Here is a 17,234-nt window from a genome sequence, read left to right as displayed (position 1 = left end):
CCCCCCCCCCCCCCCCCCCCCCGGCTGTTTTCGTTACATGTAAGCCCCAATACTTATGTTTTGTGCTCCACACTCTGGGGATGGGGACTAATCTGGCAACTATCGACCAAGTCTCGCGTAACATCTTTGTTTTGGCAAGCTCTCTCTGAGCAGTCTGTGGCTGCATGCGAAACAGTATACACGTGCACTGTAAATCAAGAATGTATATAACTGTATATGTGTGCTTCCGAGAGGAAAATAGTGCTTATTACATGTGGTAGTGTGCATCATTGGATCCGGCAATCCTACAACACTGAACCCATACACTGAATTGTAATCTATCGCTTGATTTTCTACATGTGTAGAGAAGCATATGTGCCCTGTACAGCAGTGTATGACACTAACAATGTACGTTGTGCCCATCCTCTGAACATTACAGCAAAAATATGTAACAATAATAAAATTGACTCCAGTTTTGTCTTATCATTGACAAAGAAATATAATACACTCTCTGAGCACTCTTATATTAAAAAATGTGAAATATGATAATCCAGTTGAATTTACAAATTATAGAGCGCTGCTCTCAGTCGTCCTTTTCTTGTATGTTTTATTACGCAGATCCAGATTTCGGCTAGTGCCTAGCCATTTCAATGCCAAAAATACAAGAAGTACATGGTCAGACGATGCAATAAAATGTCACAACTCATGACATAACATCTATGGCTTATATATTAGATTACATACCAACATTTTCTAATCTCAATGCATGTTAGTTCCCTGTTGTTTGGACGTCAGTCAAAGTTCTTCAAATACTACTGAATAAAGAAGGTAGGTTGTGTGGGGAACACATCGATTGGTCATATTGCACCCTCTATATACGACTGACTGCAGCGCTCTATAATTTGTAAATCACATAACAGTCGCTGAGTGAACCCACTTTCCCAATGGAAGGTAACCTGATCCAGTTGAATGTTAGATAGTAATTTTGACTGCATGATTCAGGATAATGTTTGCAATGCAGAAGTGTGCTCAAAAGAAGTATGCAAGGATATAAACCTGGCAATTAAGTTAAAGTTGGACAAAGAATATCGCGCCTTGATATATGATGAGCTGTCCATTTACTTGACAAAATCCATCAACATAGGTGTGCTTAGCCAGATGAAAGAAAGGTACGACAGATGATGTTTCACGGAAACAAGTTACTTTCAAATACAAATTCCAGCCAAAAGAAATGCGTCAAAAAATATTGTTTGACATATTCAGCATCACCCAGCGATGAATACAGACTCTTCAATATAAACTACAAGGTGGAATGACCAACTCTAAAGACAGTCGAGGAAAACATTTCAGTAGGCCACATGCCATATCACATGACAGCATGGCTCTGATTTGGGATCACATTTCCTGTTTTCCAAAGCAGATGAGCCATTACAACATGAATAAATACTCAAAAGAATGTCTGCCTCCTGATCTCAAACTCTCTAGAATGTATTGAGTGTTTACCAAAAAAATTCCTGAAAATCAATAAGCAGATCATACTATCAAAGTGTGTATCAAACAGATTTTAATTTACATTTCAGAGTACTAGGTTAGATGCTTGCAGACAGTGAAATTTGTTGTTTAACAAAATCATTGCAGCTTCTGACAAAACAGAACTACACAACACTGAACCTGAGAGGGTATGTTTGATCTGCTTTTGTATGATGCAGCTCAAAGTGTTAAAAAACGATACAGAAACAGGTAAAAGGAAAAACAATATACCTATTATATGTGTTTAAAATGAACACACTTCATACACTGCAATCACAGTGTACACGCTTTTACTGCTCCTTCCAGAAAATTGCAAAGTTAATTTACACGAAGTCAAAGCATAAAAAGCATTCCCAAATACCCACTCTGACTTTATGTAATGTAACAGGACAATTTTATAGAAGGTACAGATCATCCGAGGACGGCAGCATAAGACTGTTGAAACCGGTAATCACGAAGCAATAAAAGTGTCTACACTGCGATCGCAGCGTATGAAGTGTGTTCATTTTCAACCATACTGATCGCCCCACAGCACAGCATGTGTACCTTACAGAATTGTTTGTGCTGACCTACGAAAGGCTTTACTTCGTCCTACTTTGACGCAATCCATGGTATTCTACCAGAGACAGTTGTCATCATCTAATTTCATGGTTCATGATGTTGGTACTGAAAACATCACAGTAAACTTGTGGGATGAATCCACCACAAGGAGACATTTAGCTGAAATAGTTTCCCATCTGCTTGAATTCATGACAAACAATTACAATACACTTGAGGAAGGTATGAGACACGAACTGATGGAATTGTCTTACTGCTGTGTTGGGCACAAAAATAACTGTAGATTTTTAGCGCCCTATTTCTATCTGATCGGCTGCAAGTACTTTACAGAAATACATCAAAAGTTTGTGTGTTCAGGTCATAGTTTCCTACTTTCTGATATGGACTTTACAATGATCGAGAAAAGAAAAAAGTGTCAAAAGTTATGGTTCCTTCAGAATGGAAGCACGCCATTGCTGAGGGCTTTGTCAATCCTTCAAAGCTGACCATTCACAAGATGATGGAAGACTTCAAGGAGACAGGATCCAATGAGGAGACAGGATCCAATGAGTTAAGTTTCCAAAAAGCCACTTGCTTTGAAAATTACTCTGGCTGAGACTGTTTAGTGACATAAGCATGCATCTAGTTGCAATGTGCTTCGCACATGGGGAAGACACTGTATTGTCAAACAGTTTGTGAACATCAAGTAAAAAGTTTTCTGTTGCCTTTTGATTTTTGGTTGCTCTACAACTGGACACTGAAACTTCATAAGAAGAAGAAAATAATTTATTGGACATGATGAAATATCCTGAACCAAAATATAGGAATTTTAATGAAAATCTGCAGTTTGACAACTGAGTTTCATGCACAGATTTGTCTCTCAACTTTATAACAAACTCATTTTCTATTAACAATATAGGCAAAGACAGATTGCTATTTACTGTAAAGAAGACATGTCAAGTTGCAGACAGGCATGATTAAAAGATACTCGCATATAGCTTTTGGCCACAGCCTTAATAAGTAAAGAGAGAAACACACACACACACACACACACACACACACACACACACATGTAGAAACAAGCAAGCACACCTCATGCACACAGGACTGCCAACTCCAGCATCTTGGGCTGGAATGTTCTATTACTTTTTTTAAGACCAAAGTTATCAGTTTACAATAAATATTATTTTGTATCTTGTTATAATTTTCTTACTTACAACTTTTGGATTCAAGACAACCTTATCATTACAGCAGAAGACAGATATGGAATAATGCTGTATATCTATTGCTATACAGTGTTTTTCCATTTTAATATTCACTTATTTTCATAAAACCTATGCTTACTGCAATTTTAAAAAGCACAACCAAGTATTTTCAATAGTTTGTATGCACAAACAATACATATCTGTAATTACATTATTATTTTGCAATAATTTTCTGGAAATAATGGTTTTTGTCAATTTCCTAGAAACCGAAAAATGCGCCATACACCATTATTTGTGAACACATTTCAAATGACTACATATATCCCTCTTCATACCATTGAAACAGGAAAATTTTAAAACAGTGATACTGTGAAAAGAGGGAAAACAAGCACAACAAATATGGAGGCTATTACTCTCAAATGATTTGATATTTGAAGGAAAGAAGTTAGATTCTGACACTGATGAGTAATGCAATGTATTAGTTTTTGATTGGCTCGCAAGCTAGGAACCTCTGGGCCATGGCATTTAGGTGTACGAAATCTTTACAGTGTTCTTAGCTGTGCGATTTAGAATCCAACGGATCACTGTCAGGGGAAGTGGAAGTTTTTCTTGCAGCCCCTTATCTGAATAATTAGTCGCAGTTTGTGGTTGTGGTTGGGATTGTGTGTATTACAGGCATCAGCCTACACTGTCAATTAATAATCATTCTTCCTTGACAGTGTCAAATAAAAGGACTGGTTTCTCACAGACTGCACATTTCCACTATAATGTGCACATCCAGCAACTCACAGCAAATAGAGGGTATATGAGAAAAATACTAATTTGTACAAGATTTATAGTCCCAGCAATTACTGATATCCCAGATTGTGCAGCACTGCCTTCAGTTGCTCGTAGGTGTCAGGACTGCACCTGTGGCAATAATTTCTGATTTTTCATAAACAAATATACTATGTATCAGAATCTGTTTGATTTATAACTAAAATGTCCAACGCTGCCTTACATGAGAGCATAAAACATACTACAAACTAAATGAGAACTCCAGAATAACAAATGACTAGATACAAAACAATTGCACAATTATCTTGCAGCACCAGAAGTAGTGATATATCAATCACAGTTAAAAGTATGTACAATTTCCCTCTAAGCATCACTATGAAGTACAAACATGATTAAAAAAATGTAACTCCAAAATAGTGTGTACTAAACTTCATCATCACTTGTATCTGCACTGTTTATGTCTTGGTACTGGAACTGAGTAACATGAACTTTTAGGGATGGCATCCGTTTCTTCAAATTTTCCATTACCGCAGCATCAAATTTGGAGCATTGTACATCCAGTGACCTGAAAAAATAAATCCTTTCCTGTTTCATATGGTGGTGGTGATATACCATAAGCTGCTGTAAAAGGAGGTAAATTAGTTCATAAGAGAGTGAGTGGAATCTTAGATTCGACAAAGACTGGGAATGAAACTAGCCACATCCTCTTCAAAGATATCATTGTAGCATCTGAAATCAAAAAATCATGAGAAACCCAAATCTGAAAGGCTGGAAAGAGATTTAAATCTTAATCATTCCTTAATCTTGTAAGGTATTTATGTTAGTGAAACTTCCTGGCAGATTAAAACAGTGTGCCCGACCTAGACTCGAACTCGGGACCTTTGCCTTTCGCGGGCAAGTGCTCTACCATCTGAGTTACTGAAGCACAACTCACGCCCGGTACTCACAGCTTTACTTCTGCCAGTATCTCGTCTCCTACCTTCCAAACTTTACAGAAGCTCTCCTGCGAACCTTGCAGAACTAGCACTCCTGAAAGGAAGGATACTGCGGAGACATGGCTTAGCCAGAGCCTGGGGGATGTTTCCGGAATGAGATCTCATTCTTCTGATTCTTGGACCAATAAATAAATTTGGTAGTATATATTTCTTAATTTTGTTTTATGGACATTTGTTACCAAAATGTCAAATGGGACCATATAAACACAAGAAATATGCTGTTGTTTTTATCTGGTTTTGTCATTATATATATACATTATGACCTGGACACCATTTGTACTTGTTTGATGTTTTACCTAGCAGCTGTGCACCTACATCTATATCTACCATATGGTGCATGGTGGAGGGTACCTCGAACCAGTATTGACTGCTCCCTTTTCTGTTCCACTTACAAATGGAGTGAGGGGAAAAGAGACTGTCCATATACATCTGCATGAGCCCTAATTTCTCTTATCTTGCCTTCAAAGTCCTAATGCAAAATGTATTTTGACAGCAGTTGAATCATTCTGCAGTAAGCCGCAAATGCCATTTTTCTAAATTTTCTCAATAGTGTTTTATGAAAAGAATACTGTCTTCCCTCCATGGATTTATGTTCACAGAGCATTTCTGTAACACCTGCATTTTGTTCAGACCTTCAAGTAACAAATCTAGCAGCACATATCTGAATTGCTTTGATTTCTTCCTTTAATCCATTCTGGTCTGGATCCCAAACACTCCAACAGTACTCAAGAATGGGCTGCACTTGTGTTCCATATGCAGTCTCCTTTACAGATAAACTGCACTTCCCTAGAATTCTGCCACTAAACCAAAGATGACCATCCGCCTTTCCTACTAGTGGTCTTATGTGCTCATTTCATTTCATATCACTTTGCAATGTTATGCTTGGAGATTTAATCAATGCAACTGTGTCAAGCAGCAAGCGACTCATACTGCCTTCATCAGTAAATGGTCGCAGACTGCTGCTCACCATATTCATCTAATCATATATGTGTACAGAAAACTGCAGTCCTTCACACTTCCATGAGACACTCCTGATGATATCACTGACTCTGATGAACACTCACTATCCAGGACAGTGTACTGGAGTCTATCAATTAATAAGTCTCTGAACCACTCACATATCTAAGAACCTATTGCGTATGCTTGGACCTCCATTAACAGTTAGCAGTGGGGCATTGTGTCAAATGTTTTCTGGAAATCTAGGTATGTGGAATCTGCCTGCTGCCCTTCACTCACAGTTCACAGAATATCATGTGAGAAAAGAATAATCTGAGTCTTGTAAAAGCAATGTTTTAAAAATCCATGCTGATTTTTGGACAGAAGGAAATTTATTATATCCAAATATGTTTAAGATTTCAGTGGCAAAATGATATTAAGGATATTAGTCTAAAATTTTGTGAGTCTGTTCTTTTACAATAGTCACCTGCAGTAGTTGTTGTTGGTTTTTTTTTTTCAGTTGCTTGGGATTTTGCCCTGGGGAACAGACTTGTGATAAATGAAAGCTAAATAAGGGGCCAAAGCCAAACAGGGATTCCATGTGGAACTGGTGATTTATTTGTTTTCAAATATTTCACATGCTGCTCACTGCCAGGGATGCCTCTTATTATGTCTCACATGAGAGCCTGTGCTATTGTCAAACTACTGTATGTTTGTATGATCCTCCTGCAAGAATGATTTAATAAATGTGAGATTTAAAGATTAGATTAGATTAATACTTGTTCCATAGATCATGAATACGACACTTCGTAATGATGTGGAACGTGTCAGGTTAATAAAAGATGTCTGTACAAGATATCACATTACACAAAATATTGCCTGACACTAATGTTTAAGTCCCCCCCCCCTTAATTTATATCTAAAAATTCAGCCAATGAGTAGAAGGAGTTGTCATCTAGAAATTCTTTTAATTTATTTTTAAATGTTGGTTGGCTATCTGTCAGGCTTTTGATGCTGTTTGGTAGGTGACCAAAGACTTTTGTGGCAGCATAATTTACCCCTTTCTGTGCCAAAGTCAGATTTAACCCTGCATAGAGAAGATCATCCTTTCTCCTGGTGTTATAGCTATGCACACTGCTATTACTTTTGAACTGGGTTGGATTATTAACAACAAATTTCATAAGTGAATATATATACTGTGAGGTTACTGTGAGGATCCCTAGATCCTTAAATAGATGTCTGCAGGATGACCGTGGGTGGGCACCAGCAATTATTCTGATTACACGTTTTTGAGCAATGAATACTTTTCTACTCAACGATGAATTACCCCAGAATATGATGCCATACGAAAGCAGTGAATGAAAGTTGGCATAGTAAGCTAATTTACTGAGATCCTTATCACTAAAATTTGCAATAACCCTAATAGCATACGTAGCTGAACTCAGACGTTTCAGCAGACCATCAATGTGTTGCTTCCAGTTTAACCTCTCATTAATGGACACACCTAAAATTTTTGAAAATTCTACCTTAGCTACAGACTTCTGTTCAAAGTCTATATTTATTACTGGAGTTGTGCCATTTACTGTACGGAACTGTATATACTGTGTTTTATCAAAATTTAAAGAGAGTCCGTTTGCTGAGAACCACTTAATAATTTTGTGAAAAACATCATTTACAATTACATCACTTAGTTCTTGGTTTTTGGATGTTATTACTATACTTGTATCATCAGCAAAAAGAACTAACTTTGCATCTTCATCAATGTGGAATGGTAAGTCATTAATGTATATCAAGAACAGTAAAGGACCTAAGACCGAACCCTGTGGGACCCCGTACCTGATAGCCCCCCCCAGTTTGAGGAATCAGCTGTAGTTTTAACATTACATGAACCACTTATTTCAACTTTCTGCATTCTTCCAGTTAAGTTTGAATTAAACCATTTGTGCACTGCCCTCCCTCAAACCATAATGATTTAGCTTATCTAAAAGAATTCCATGATTTACACAATCAAAGGCCTTTGAAAGATCACAAAAAATACCAATGGGTGATGTCTGGTTATTCAGAGCATTTAATATTTGATCAGTGAAAGCGTATATAGCATTTTCTGTTGAAAAGCCTTTCTGAAAACCAAACTGACATTTTGTTAGTACTTTATTTTTACAAATATGGGAGGCTACTCTTGAATACATTACTTTCTCAAAAATTTTTGATAGAGCTGTCAGAAGAGAGATTGGGCGGTAGTTGTTGACATCCGACGTATCCCCCTTTTTATGCAATGGTTTTACAATGGCATATTTCAGTCTATCGGGAAAAACACCCTGCTCCAAAGAGCTATTACATACGTGGCCGAGAATCCTACTTATCTGTGGGGAACAAGCTTTAAGTACCTTGCTGGAAATGCCATCAATTCCGTAAGAGCTTTTACTTTTCAGTGAGTTTATTATTTTACTGATTTCAGAGGGAGAGGTTGGTGGAAATACAGTTGTTTCAAACTGCACAGGTATGGCCTCTTCTATTAGTAGCCTTGCCTCTTCTAGTGAAGATCTAAATCCTATTTTCTCCACAACATTTAAAAAATGATTATTGAAAACATTTTCAATTTCTGATTGTTTGTTAGTACACTTGTCATTCAGTTTTATGGCACTAAAGTCTTCCTGTGCTCTTGGTTGCCCTGTTTCCCTTTCAATAATATTCCAAATTGCTTTAATTTTATTATCAGAGTTACTGATCTCAGACATGATACACATGCTTCTGGACTTTTTAATAACTTTTCTTAGTACCGCACAATAGTTTTTATAATATTGAACAATTTTGGGGTCAGTACTCCCTCTTGCTGTTAGATACAGTTCTCTTTTATGGTTGCAGGATATTCTTATTCCTTTAGTTAGCCAAGGTTTTTTATATGTGTTCTTGGAATTATGTTTAACTATTTTCTTGGGAAAACAATTTTCAAATACCCTTAAAAATGTATCGTGAAATAAGTTATATTTCAAGTTTGCATCGGGTTCCTTATACACTTCATCCCAGTCTAGCTGCTGTAGGCTTTCCCTAAAGTTTGCAATATTTATATTGTTAATTGAATGCACTGCTTTGAAATTCTGATTTGATATACTGCATGGAGCTATGTCATGTACTGTAACTAGCTGTGCACTATGATCTGAAAGACCATTCTCAACAGGATAAGCATTTATGTCCTTAAACTTATCTTGGTCTATAAAAAAGTTATCTATCAATGTCCTGCTGTTCTTTGTTGTCCGAGTAGGAAAATCAATGACGGAGCTCAAATTGAAAGAACTGAGTAATACTACAAGGTCATTCTTCCTATTACACTCTTTCAGGGAATCAACATTGAAATCCCCACAAATGATAATTTGCCTCCCCCTGTCTGACAGAGAGCACAACAAAGCATCCAAGTTTTCTAGAAATAGCTGGAAATTCCCTGAGGGGGACCTATACACTGTTACAATTATGAAAGTGCCATCATTTAGTTTTAGTTCAGTGGCACATGCTTCCATATGTTGCTCTACACAAAATTTTTTAGTTTCTAAATTTTTTACACTGTGGAAGCTTTTGACGTATATGGCAACTCTTCCTCTCATCATATTATCTCTACTTACATGTGCAGCTAATTTGTACCCATTGATGCTAATCTTTTGCATATCAGTGACAATGTGATGCTCAGACAGGCATAGTACATCTATTACATTCTCAGTTTCTATATCTTCTAAACAAAGCAGAAGCTCATCAATTTTGTTCTTCGATCCCCCAGTATTTTGATGAAATATACTAACATTATTTTTCACTTTACTTTTGTGACTATCTTGAACTTTTTTAACATCTTTAGTACTTGCCTGGCTGAGTTTCCCACTGGACACTGATCTTACACTAAAAAAGAGTTTCCACCATGAGATGTAGTTCCTCCCCCCTTTAAATATCCAGCTTTCCTTTGCTGTCTTCTGTTGGCACGCCAGACTGGTTGACAAGTGTCTGAATAGAAGCCTTCAATAAAGTTCACAATTTTACACAGGTCCAGAATTTTCACAGGTACTCGGCAAGTGTTTTACATAACAAATTCTTACAGCACAAAAGGTTTGCACTGCAATTGCTGCTGTATCCAAATCAATATAATTTATTACTCTTCAAGGTGTATTTTATTGAAATTTAAAAAAAAGTACATTTGCAATTGCACTGACTACCAGATACAGCATCTGTTAGTCATGTTTTACTTACTGAGATAGGGCAATGTTCATTTCATTTATTTTGTTTCATTGGCACACCATATCTCCTCAGTTTACTAGCATACATATTTACAATAGTGACACATGACTGGTTTCTCCTTGTATAAGTAATCTGCATGAATAAGCTTCCAATGACACCAACGGCCAGGACAAAAACTGTAATGTTTGCTGATGATACAAAAATACTAATCACAGGTCCAAATTCAACCTTACCACAGATAGCTCAGGTGATAGTAGCACAAGGCTACAATGATTTGCAGCTAAAGGGTTAAGCCTTCATCTTACAAAGACATATTATGCAACTTCAAACAAACAATAACATTTCAGCACCAGAAGTACATAGACATTAATGATCATACACGAAATAAGAGTATCTAAAATTCCTTGGAATCCAATTCAATAACAAATTTTAATGGCATCACACATATAAGTTAATCAAGCAGCTCAATTCAGTGTCCCCCCCCCCCTCCCCCCCGCCCCACCCCACTAACAAGGACACATCACCAACTTGACCTAGTATTTTAAGGATAAAAAGCACACTTGCAAGATATTAGCCCCAGTAATCAATAATGTGTGCAAATTTGAAAAGATATCGTTCTGACAGTATACAGTTATGACCTGAACGTACAGCTTTTAAATTTCATGTGCGCTGATTGTTTGTCACTCGCTCCAACCCACTGCCCAGCTGTCTCATAATGTCGGTCATCCAACAAGCAATAGTGTGGCACCTGCAGGAGCAGAAAGGAATGATGCCAAAATGACAACATTTAAACATCAAAGAATGAAAGCTCACGAAAGTCATGATTGGTAAGCATAGATATACATCACCTCCTGACTAACTTCTACACAGGACAATGAAAGTGTATGGGGTTTTCTTTGTGCTATTATTATACCTTTCAGTTTCATTTGAGCAATCATAGATACCATCATGAATGAAAATGTGTAAAATAGTGAACTGACATTCAGTGCTTCTTTACGTGAGGATGGAGATGACAACAATCAGCAATATTTGTTGACCAGCTTCATTAGTACTGCTGTGAAGATGTAGTACCACTATATACCACTATGCCCTTGTTCATAACAGAGAAGTATACAAAATGAGCTATTGCCTTTTGGCAAAGTGGAAAGAAGAGAAATCAGTCTATCAGGACCATCATGAGGAACTTAAAATTATTAAAGCATAGAGCAGAAGACACTGAAGTTTCTGTACTGCTTCCACCACCAGGTGGAACAAGACACTGTCAACAGCTAAATGTATTTGGCTTCTTCATATACAAAGGTTTTGCCGCAGTTTTAGAAACTCAGCACAGCTTCTGGATGTCAACATGAACTTTGGCCAGTGTAGCAACATCTTTCAAATGCAGTCTCTTCTTTACAGGTAGTTATGTGCACCAGTATTTCAGCTGGTCAACCAGTACACTCGGTATGGAAGTGGCTGCATCAGTGACCAGCTAGATCACTTTGAATGTCCAGTGTAATAACCTTTTGAGATTGATACCACACTTGGTTCATGATACCAAAGCACAAAATTTCTAATCTGTAGCTGGTTCCAGAGATCTCTTTGCTCTGAACAATTTTATGTAACGGTTCACAAGTGGAGTGTAAATGAATGAGTGTGATTAAAGGGGTAGTAAAGTGCTATTTCATTATTAACACGGCTGTTGTGCATTATTTTCTTTGGATTGTAGAGCCGATACTGTTAAAGTCAAGTAAATCTGCAGAAGTTGTGCTAGCCTTCAACGTAATTGGCATGATTAAATTGTTAACTGAAAATCATTCATTTCAGTTCACAGTTCTTCAATTGCTTAGTTCACTCATTTTGATATACAGAATACCAGTACGAGAATACTGAATGTATATGTGTGTCAGGTTGAAATACAACGAAATGATAAAAGTCATGTGACAGCGCGCGCGCGCGCGCGCGCGCACACACACACACACACACACACAAATATCACTTTTGTTCTTGATTGAGAAAATTAACACAGTTCACAAACTTGTTATACAACATAACACTAAACTTGAATTCATAAACAAGGTTCAGTGATGATCTGAATAAATACGGGACATGTTTGGCAATGCTGCTACACCAATTCTCATCAGGATTATTGAACTTCAACCGCAGATAGTACATTGTACTTATGGAGTATTTACTGATGGTTTGGTATGTAAATATGAAAGGAAATACAGGAAAGAAACTCCTTTAAGGAATTTCTCCACTGTAGAGCACAGTGGTATTGCTTCCCAGTTTCAGACATTTGCCGAGCATGATGAAAACATACATAGTCATGCATTTAGGTAGCTTTCTGTGAGGACAAAAGTTGTTGTCATGTGCCTTTTTTCTGCATTCCTGGGAATGAAGACTTGTCTTGACATGCTCCTCTGTTTGAAACTTTTTTTGCACAAACCATTTTTCTCACAAACTCGACAATATAAAACAATTCCATCATATGTAAAAGTTCCCGGATGGTCAGCTATCCACGAAACAATTTTTCTTTTTTTGGACGGCGTGGTGCACAACACATTACACACTACACATCGTAAACACGTACAACTGTGTACAAGTAAATAGAAAGCTAAACTGAAACAATGGACAATGGATGTGCGACTAAAAGCTTGTGTAGTTTAGTTTAATTGTTGCTGACACCTACAGTGTGACAGCAGATGGGATGAACAGGGGAGTGGGGGGGGGGGGGGGGTGCAGGTGCAGGAGCATTGACTCCATCTGTCTGTTCTTGTTCCTCTTGTGTAATGATTTCACTAGGCAGTGGCCTGTCAGTTAGCAACTGCATGCAGTTCACACACACACACACACACACACACACACACACACACACAAGGACTATTTTTCTTCCTTTATAGTTATTGATGAAATTGGCTACTGCCAGCAGCTGGCACACTGTGTGGAATGGCTGATACATCAAATCTGACACCCACACCGAGCACACCAACATCACATCTGATCATCAGACAGTGGTAGATGAGGTTTAAGGAATATAAATATCTCATGAAAAGGACAAGTTGTGGCCATACAAGAATGAGTGGCGCAGGTGTGGAACAGGTGCAACAGGCATTTAACCAAAGTGCACCCAAATCAATCTATCGGGTCTCTCAACAGCTGCAGCTACCATCAACTACAGTGCACAGGATGCTACACCAGAAAATGAAGCTTTATGCCTAAAAGGTGCAGCTTCTGTGTGAAGACGGGCCAAAGTGCATATCATTTGCAATTGAAGTTCTGAGTCACATTCATGGTGACCCATACAATCTGAGAATGGTGATGTTTATGGACATCACTTGCTTTCAAGTGTCTGGGATGGTAAACCAACACAATATGAGAGCATGGTGCTCCGAGAATCCCCACTTAAGCATGGAAATTGTGTGCAGCTGTTCAAAGTTAAACATGTTGTGTGGACTGCTTCATGACCATGTGGTGCAACAGTTTTTCTTTACAGGAAACAGCTGCTTGTGTTTGTGTATATGTGGATGGATATGTGTGTGTGTGCGAGTGTATACCTGTCCTTTTTTCCCCCCTGAGGTAAGTCTTTCCGCTCCCGGGATTGGAATGACTCCTTACCCTCTCCCTCAAAACCCACATCCTTTCGTCTTTCCCTCTCCTTCCCTCTTTCCTGACGAAGCAACCGTTTGTTGCGAAAGCTTGAATTTTGTGTGTATGTTTGTGTTTGTTTGTGTGTCTATCGACCTGCCAGCACTTTTGTTTGGTAAGTCTCATCATCTTTGTTTTTAGATATACATATAGTTTGCTGTTCACTAGAAATAGTTCAAATTTCCCTTTCTTACTCTGCTGCCAAGTGTCTATGAAACCCCTTTAAACTTTTTTACATTAAATATGAGTCATCTCTAAGAATTCTTATCAAAGCAATTATTATCTACACTCAATATTTACATTCTAACCATACACATGGAAAAAAATATTTCATCGTTCAGTAGTTTTTTTATTATTTACTTCATTTCATCTTTTATTTACACAAAATGAAATATTGTTCTTTTGTAGTATCACTAGGATGTTAATTCATGGTTGCAACAGAACTTGAAAGGATCTGCAAAATTTTGCTAGTCAATGTTGGTTCTAGCTCACTGCGCAATAACATGACATTAAAATTTTAGAGACCAGCCACTCAGAAGAATTTTGAGCCTACAAAACTGGCCACTAATGCCCTTATTTAAAGCATTACTGGTGCATACAAATACATACTAGAAAAAAGATGAAGCTTTAACATGTATTTTCCATATTTACTTTAATAATTTGATAAATCACAAATATTAAAGCAATGATAAAAGGAAGTGTAATTCTCCTTACAGGAATGCTAGAAGAGTAAGAGACCAATTTCTTCCTCTTGAGCTCCTGAAATTTCTTGCCCACTCAAGAAACATGACATCAACAAAATTACAGTAAACTCTGAAAGCTAATGAGTACACATGCAAAATTATGTCAACATGATCACGTACTGGTTCAGCCATTCATGACAGCAGCTGTTACATACGCTAATGTTTCTCTCTAAATAATTCTAGAAATTAACAACAGAAATTCAGCTTGATCTGAGTTCATTTTTTGTGCTATTCTAAGATCAACTATCATAGTGTAGTATTTTGCAGCCTTCCTTCAGGCTAATCAAGGTGCAAATCATTGCTCATTAAATTCAGCTGTTGCTTTCTTTATGTCCTCTAGCTTGTGTGTTATGGTAAAATTGTCAGGTATATCCTGACAAGGGATGCTATGAACTGACCCTTTTCGATATTCTTCATACTTACAAGATTTGAAGGTCAGTGCCTTGGGATCAGTTTCTTAAAGCAGTATGATGTGATTCTCAAAAACTCTCAAAAAAGAATAAGTGTGCAATATTGGAAGATTTCTGAGCACTTTCAGGTACAAAACATTTTGAACTTATTACTGGTCACTGGTAGCTCATTGCATAGAGTGAAAATCTAGTATTCATAAAGTAGCTGGTTGATATCTCACTAGTAGCAATTTTCTTTCTTTACTTTTACTGGACTTCCATATTTACTAACAAATGAAAATGTTAATAAACATATAATGAACTGTAATTTTTTGGTAAAAATAACTTTTTGAAGAGATATACAGTCTTGGCTGCAAAAAAAGATCAAGCTTTGCAGCCAAGACTGTTTATCTCTTCAAAACATTTATCACAACTACTGTATCATCCCACCATGAACTGGAAAAAGTTCTAAAAATTACCTCTTCATATTTATTACTAATCACAAGGAAATTAAGGTATTCATATACAAAAATGCAAAATGTCAAATAAAAAATAAAATACTTTCTTTGTTTCTAGAAACTGAACATATCATTGATGTACACAACTTTTCCATTTAGCAATAAGGCATTTCACATGTCTGTACCAAATTTTAATTTATTTTCATATGACAAATAATTAAAACAAAAACGTTATTTGTATTAAAATATTATGATTCAATATTTGTTAATTAAAATTTCCATTTGTGAATGAATATGGAATTTAAACAAAAGTTTTAAAAAATGTTAGTGCTAGCAAGATTCAAACCAGCAACTTTATGATTACATGGGCCACTATGCACTCAAACACTGGTGACCATGTAATGAATTTCAAAATGTCTTATACTTAAAGGCGCTCAGAAATCTTTTAGTTTTCAAATCTGAATTTTTGTGTTGACAGTTCTGTCGTACTGCTTTCAGGAACTAATATCTTATCACTGATTTTCATATCCAGTAATTAGGAAGAAACTTAAAGAGGGTCTGTCTATAAGGGTCCCTCCTGAGTCGAAAACAGTCCTTTTCATGCTTCTTTTGAGCAACATATAGATGCATGTGTGTATGTGTGAGCTTAAACTAAATAATGGTACTTTTATAACTGTAGCTGTGTACAGGTACCCATTGGGAAATTTTCAGTTATTTTTGAAACACTTGGATCTTTGTTGTGCTATCTGTCAGACAGAGGGAAGCAAATTATTGTTCGTGGGGCTTTCAATGTAGATTTTCTGAAAGAGTCTAATAGAAAGCCTGACCTTGAAGTATTACTTGGGTCTTTCAATTTGATGTCAGTTACTGATTTTCCTGCTTGGGTTGTACAGTAAACACAGCACACTGATAGATGTCGTTTTGACAGACTAAGATAAATTTAATCAAATGCATACTTTTCCTGTTAAAATGGTCTGTCTGATCATAATGCACAGCTAGTTACAGTATATAACACAGCTCCATGCAGTAATGCAAACCAGTCCTCCAAAACAGTGCATTGAGTTAACGATTTAACAAATGCAAATTTTAGGGAAAGCTTGCAACAGTTTGACTGGGATGAGGTGTACAGGAAACCTGATACTAATTTAAAATTTAACCTATTTCTTGATACCTATGTGAACATATTTCAGAACAGTTTCCCTAAGAAACCAGTGAAATATAATTGTAAGAAACCATCTAAAAAGCCATGGTTTAGTAAAGGGATAAAAATATCTTGTAAACAGAAACAAGAAATGTATCTTATAGCTAGATGGAGTAATGATCCAGAAACAGTCAAACATTATAAAAATTGCAGCACTGTACTGAGAAAAGTTATTAAAAAGTACAGAAGTATGTCCATTATGTCTAAGATCAGCACCTCTGACAATAAAATTAAAACACAGGAAGACTGTCTTTCAGAAAAGTTTGTTAACAAAAAGTCAAAAGTAGAAAATATTTTTTATAATCATTTTTAAGTGTTGTGGAGAAAAATTGGAACCAGCTATTCATTAGAAAATGCAAGGCTATATATGGAAGAGGCAATCCCTATGCAATTTGATAGAACTGAAATTCAACCCACCTCTCCTACTGAAACAAGGAAAATAATAAATTCACTCAAAAGTAAAAGCTCACATGGAATTGGTGGCATTTCCAACAGAAAAGCAGAATTCTCATTCACATATGTAGTAGCTCACTAAAATAGGGTATTTTTGCAGATAGACTGAAATAGGCTATTGTTAAACAACTGCATAAAAAAGGGGAAAGGTCTGATGCTAACAGATACTGCCCAGTCTCATTTCTG

General features: G+C 36.8%; 1 protein-coding gene across 1 annotated transcript in view; it reads right to left on the bottom strand.

The window, feature by feature from the left end:
- Positions 1-2,603: 2,603 nt before the first annotated feature.
- Positions 2,604-17,234, bottom strand: part of LOC126095739 (S-phase kinase-associated protein 2-like) — a 188,316-nt gene continuing 173,685 nt past the window's right edge. The window contains exon 11 of the mRNA XM_049910508.1: positions 2,604-4,593. Coding sequence (XP_049766465.1) covers positions 4,452-4,593 — 142 coding nt within the window. The 3' untranslated portion in view covers positions 2,604-4,451. The remainder of the gene's footprint in view (positions 4,594-17,234) is intronic.

Source organism: Schistocerca cancellata, chromosome 8, assembly GCF_023864275.1.
Source record: "Schistocerca cancellata isolate TAMUIC-IGC-003103 chromosome 8, iqSchCanc2.1, whole genome shotgun sequence".
Lineage (NCBI taxonomy): Eukaryota > Metazoa > Arthropoda > Insecta > Orthoptera > Acrididae > Schistocerca > Schistocerca cancellata.
Note: the sequence above shows the minus strand (reverse complement) of the source record. Positions and strands in the feature narration are given on the sequence as shown.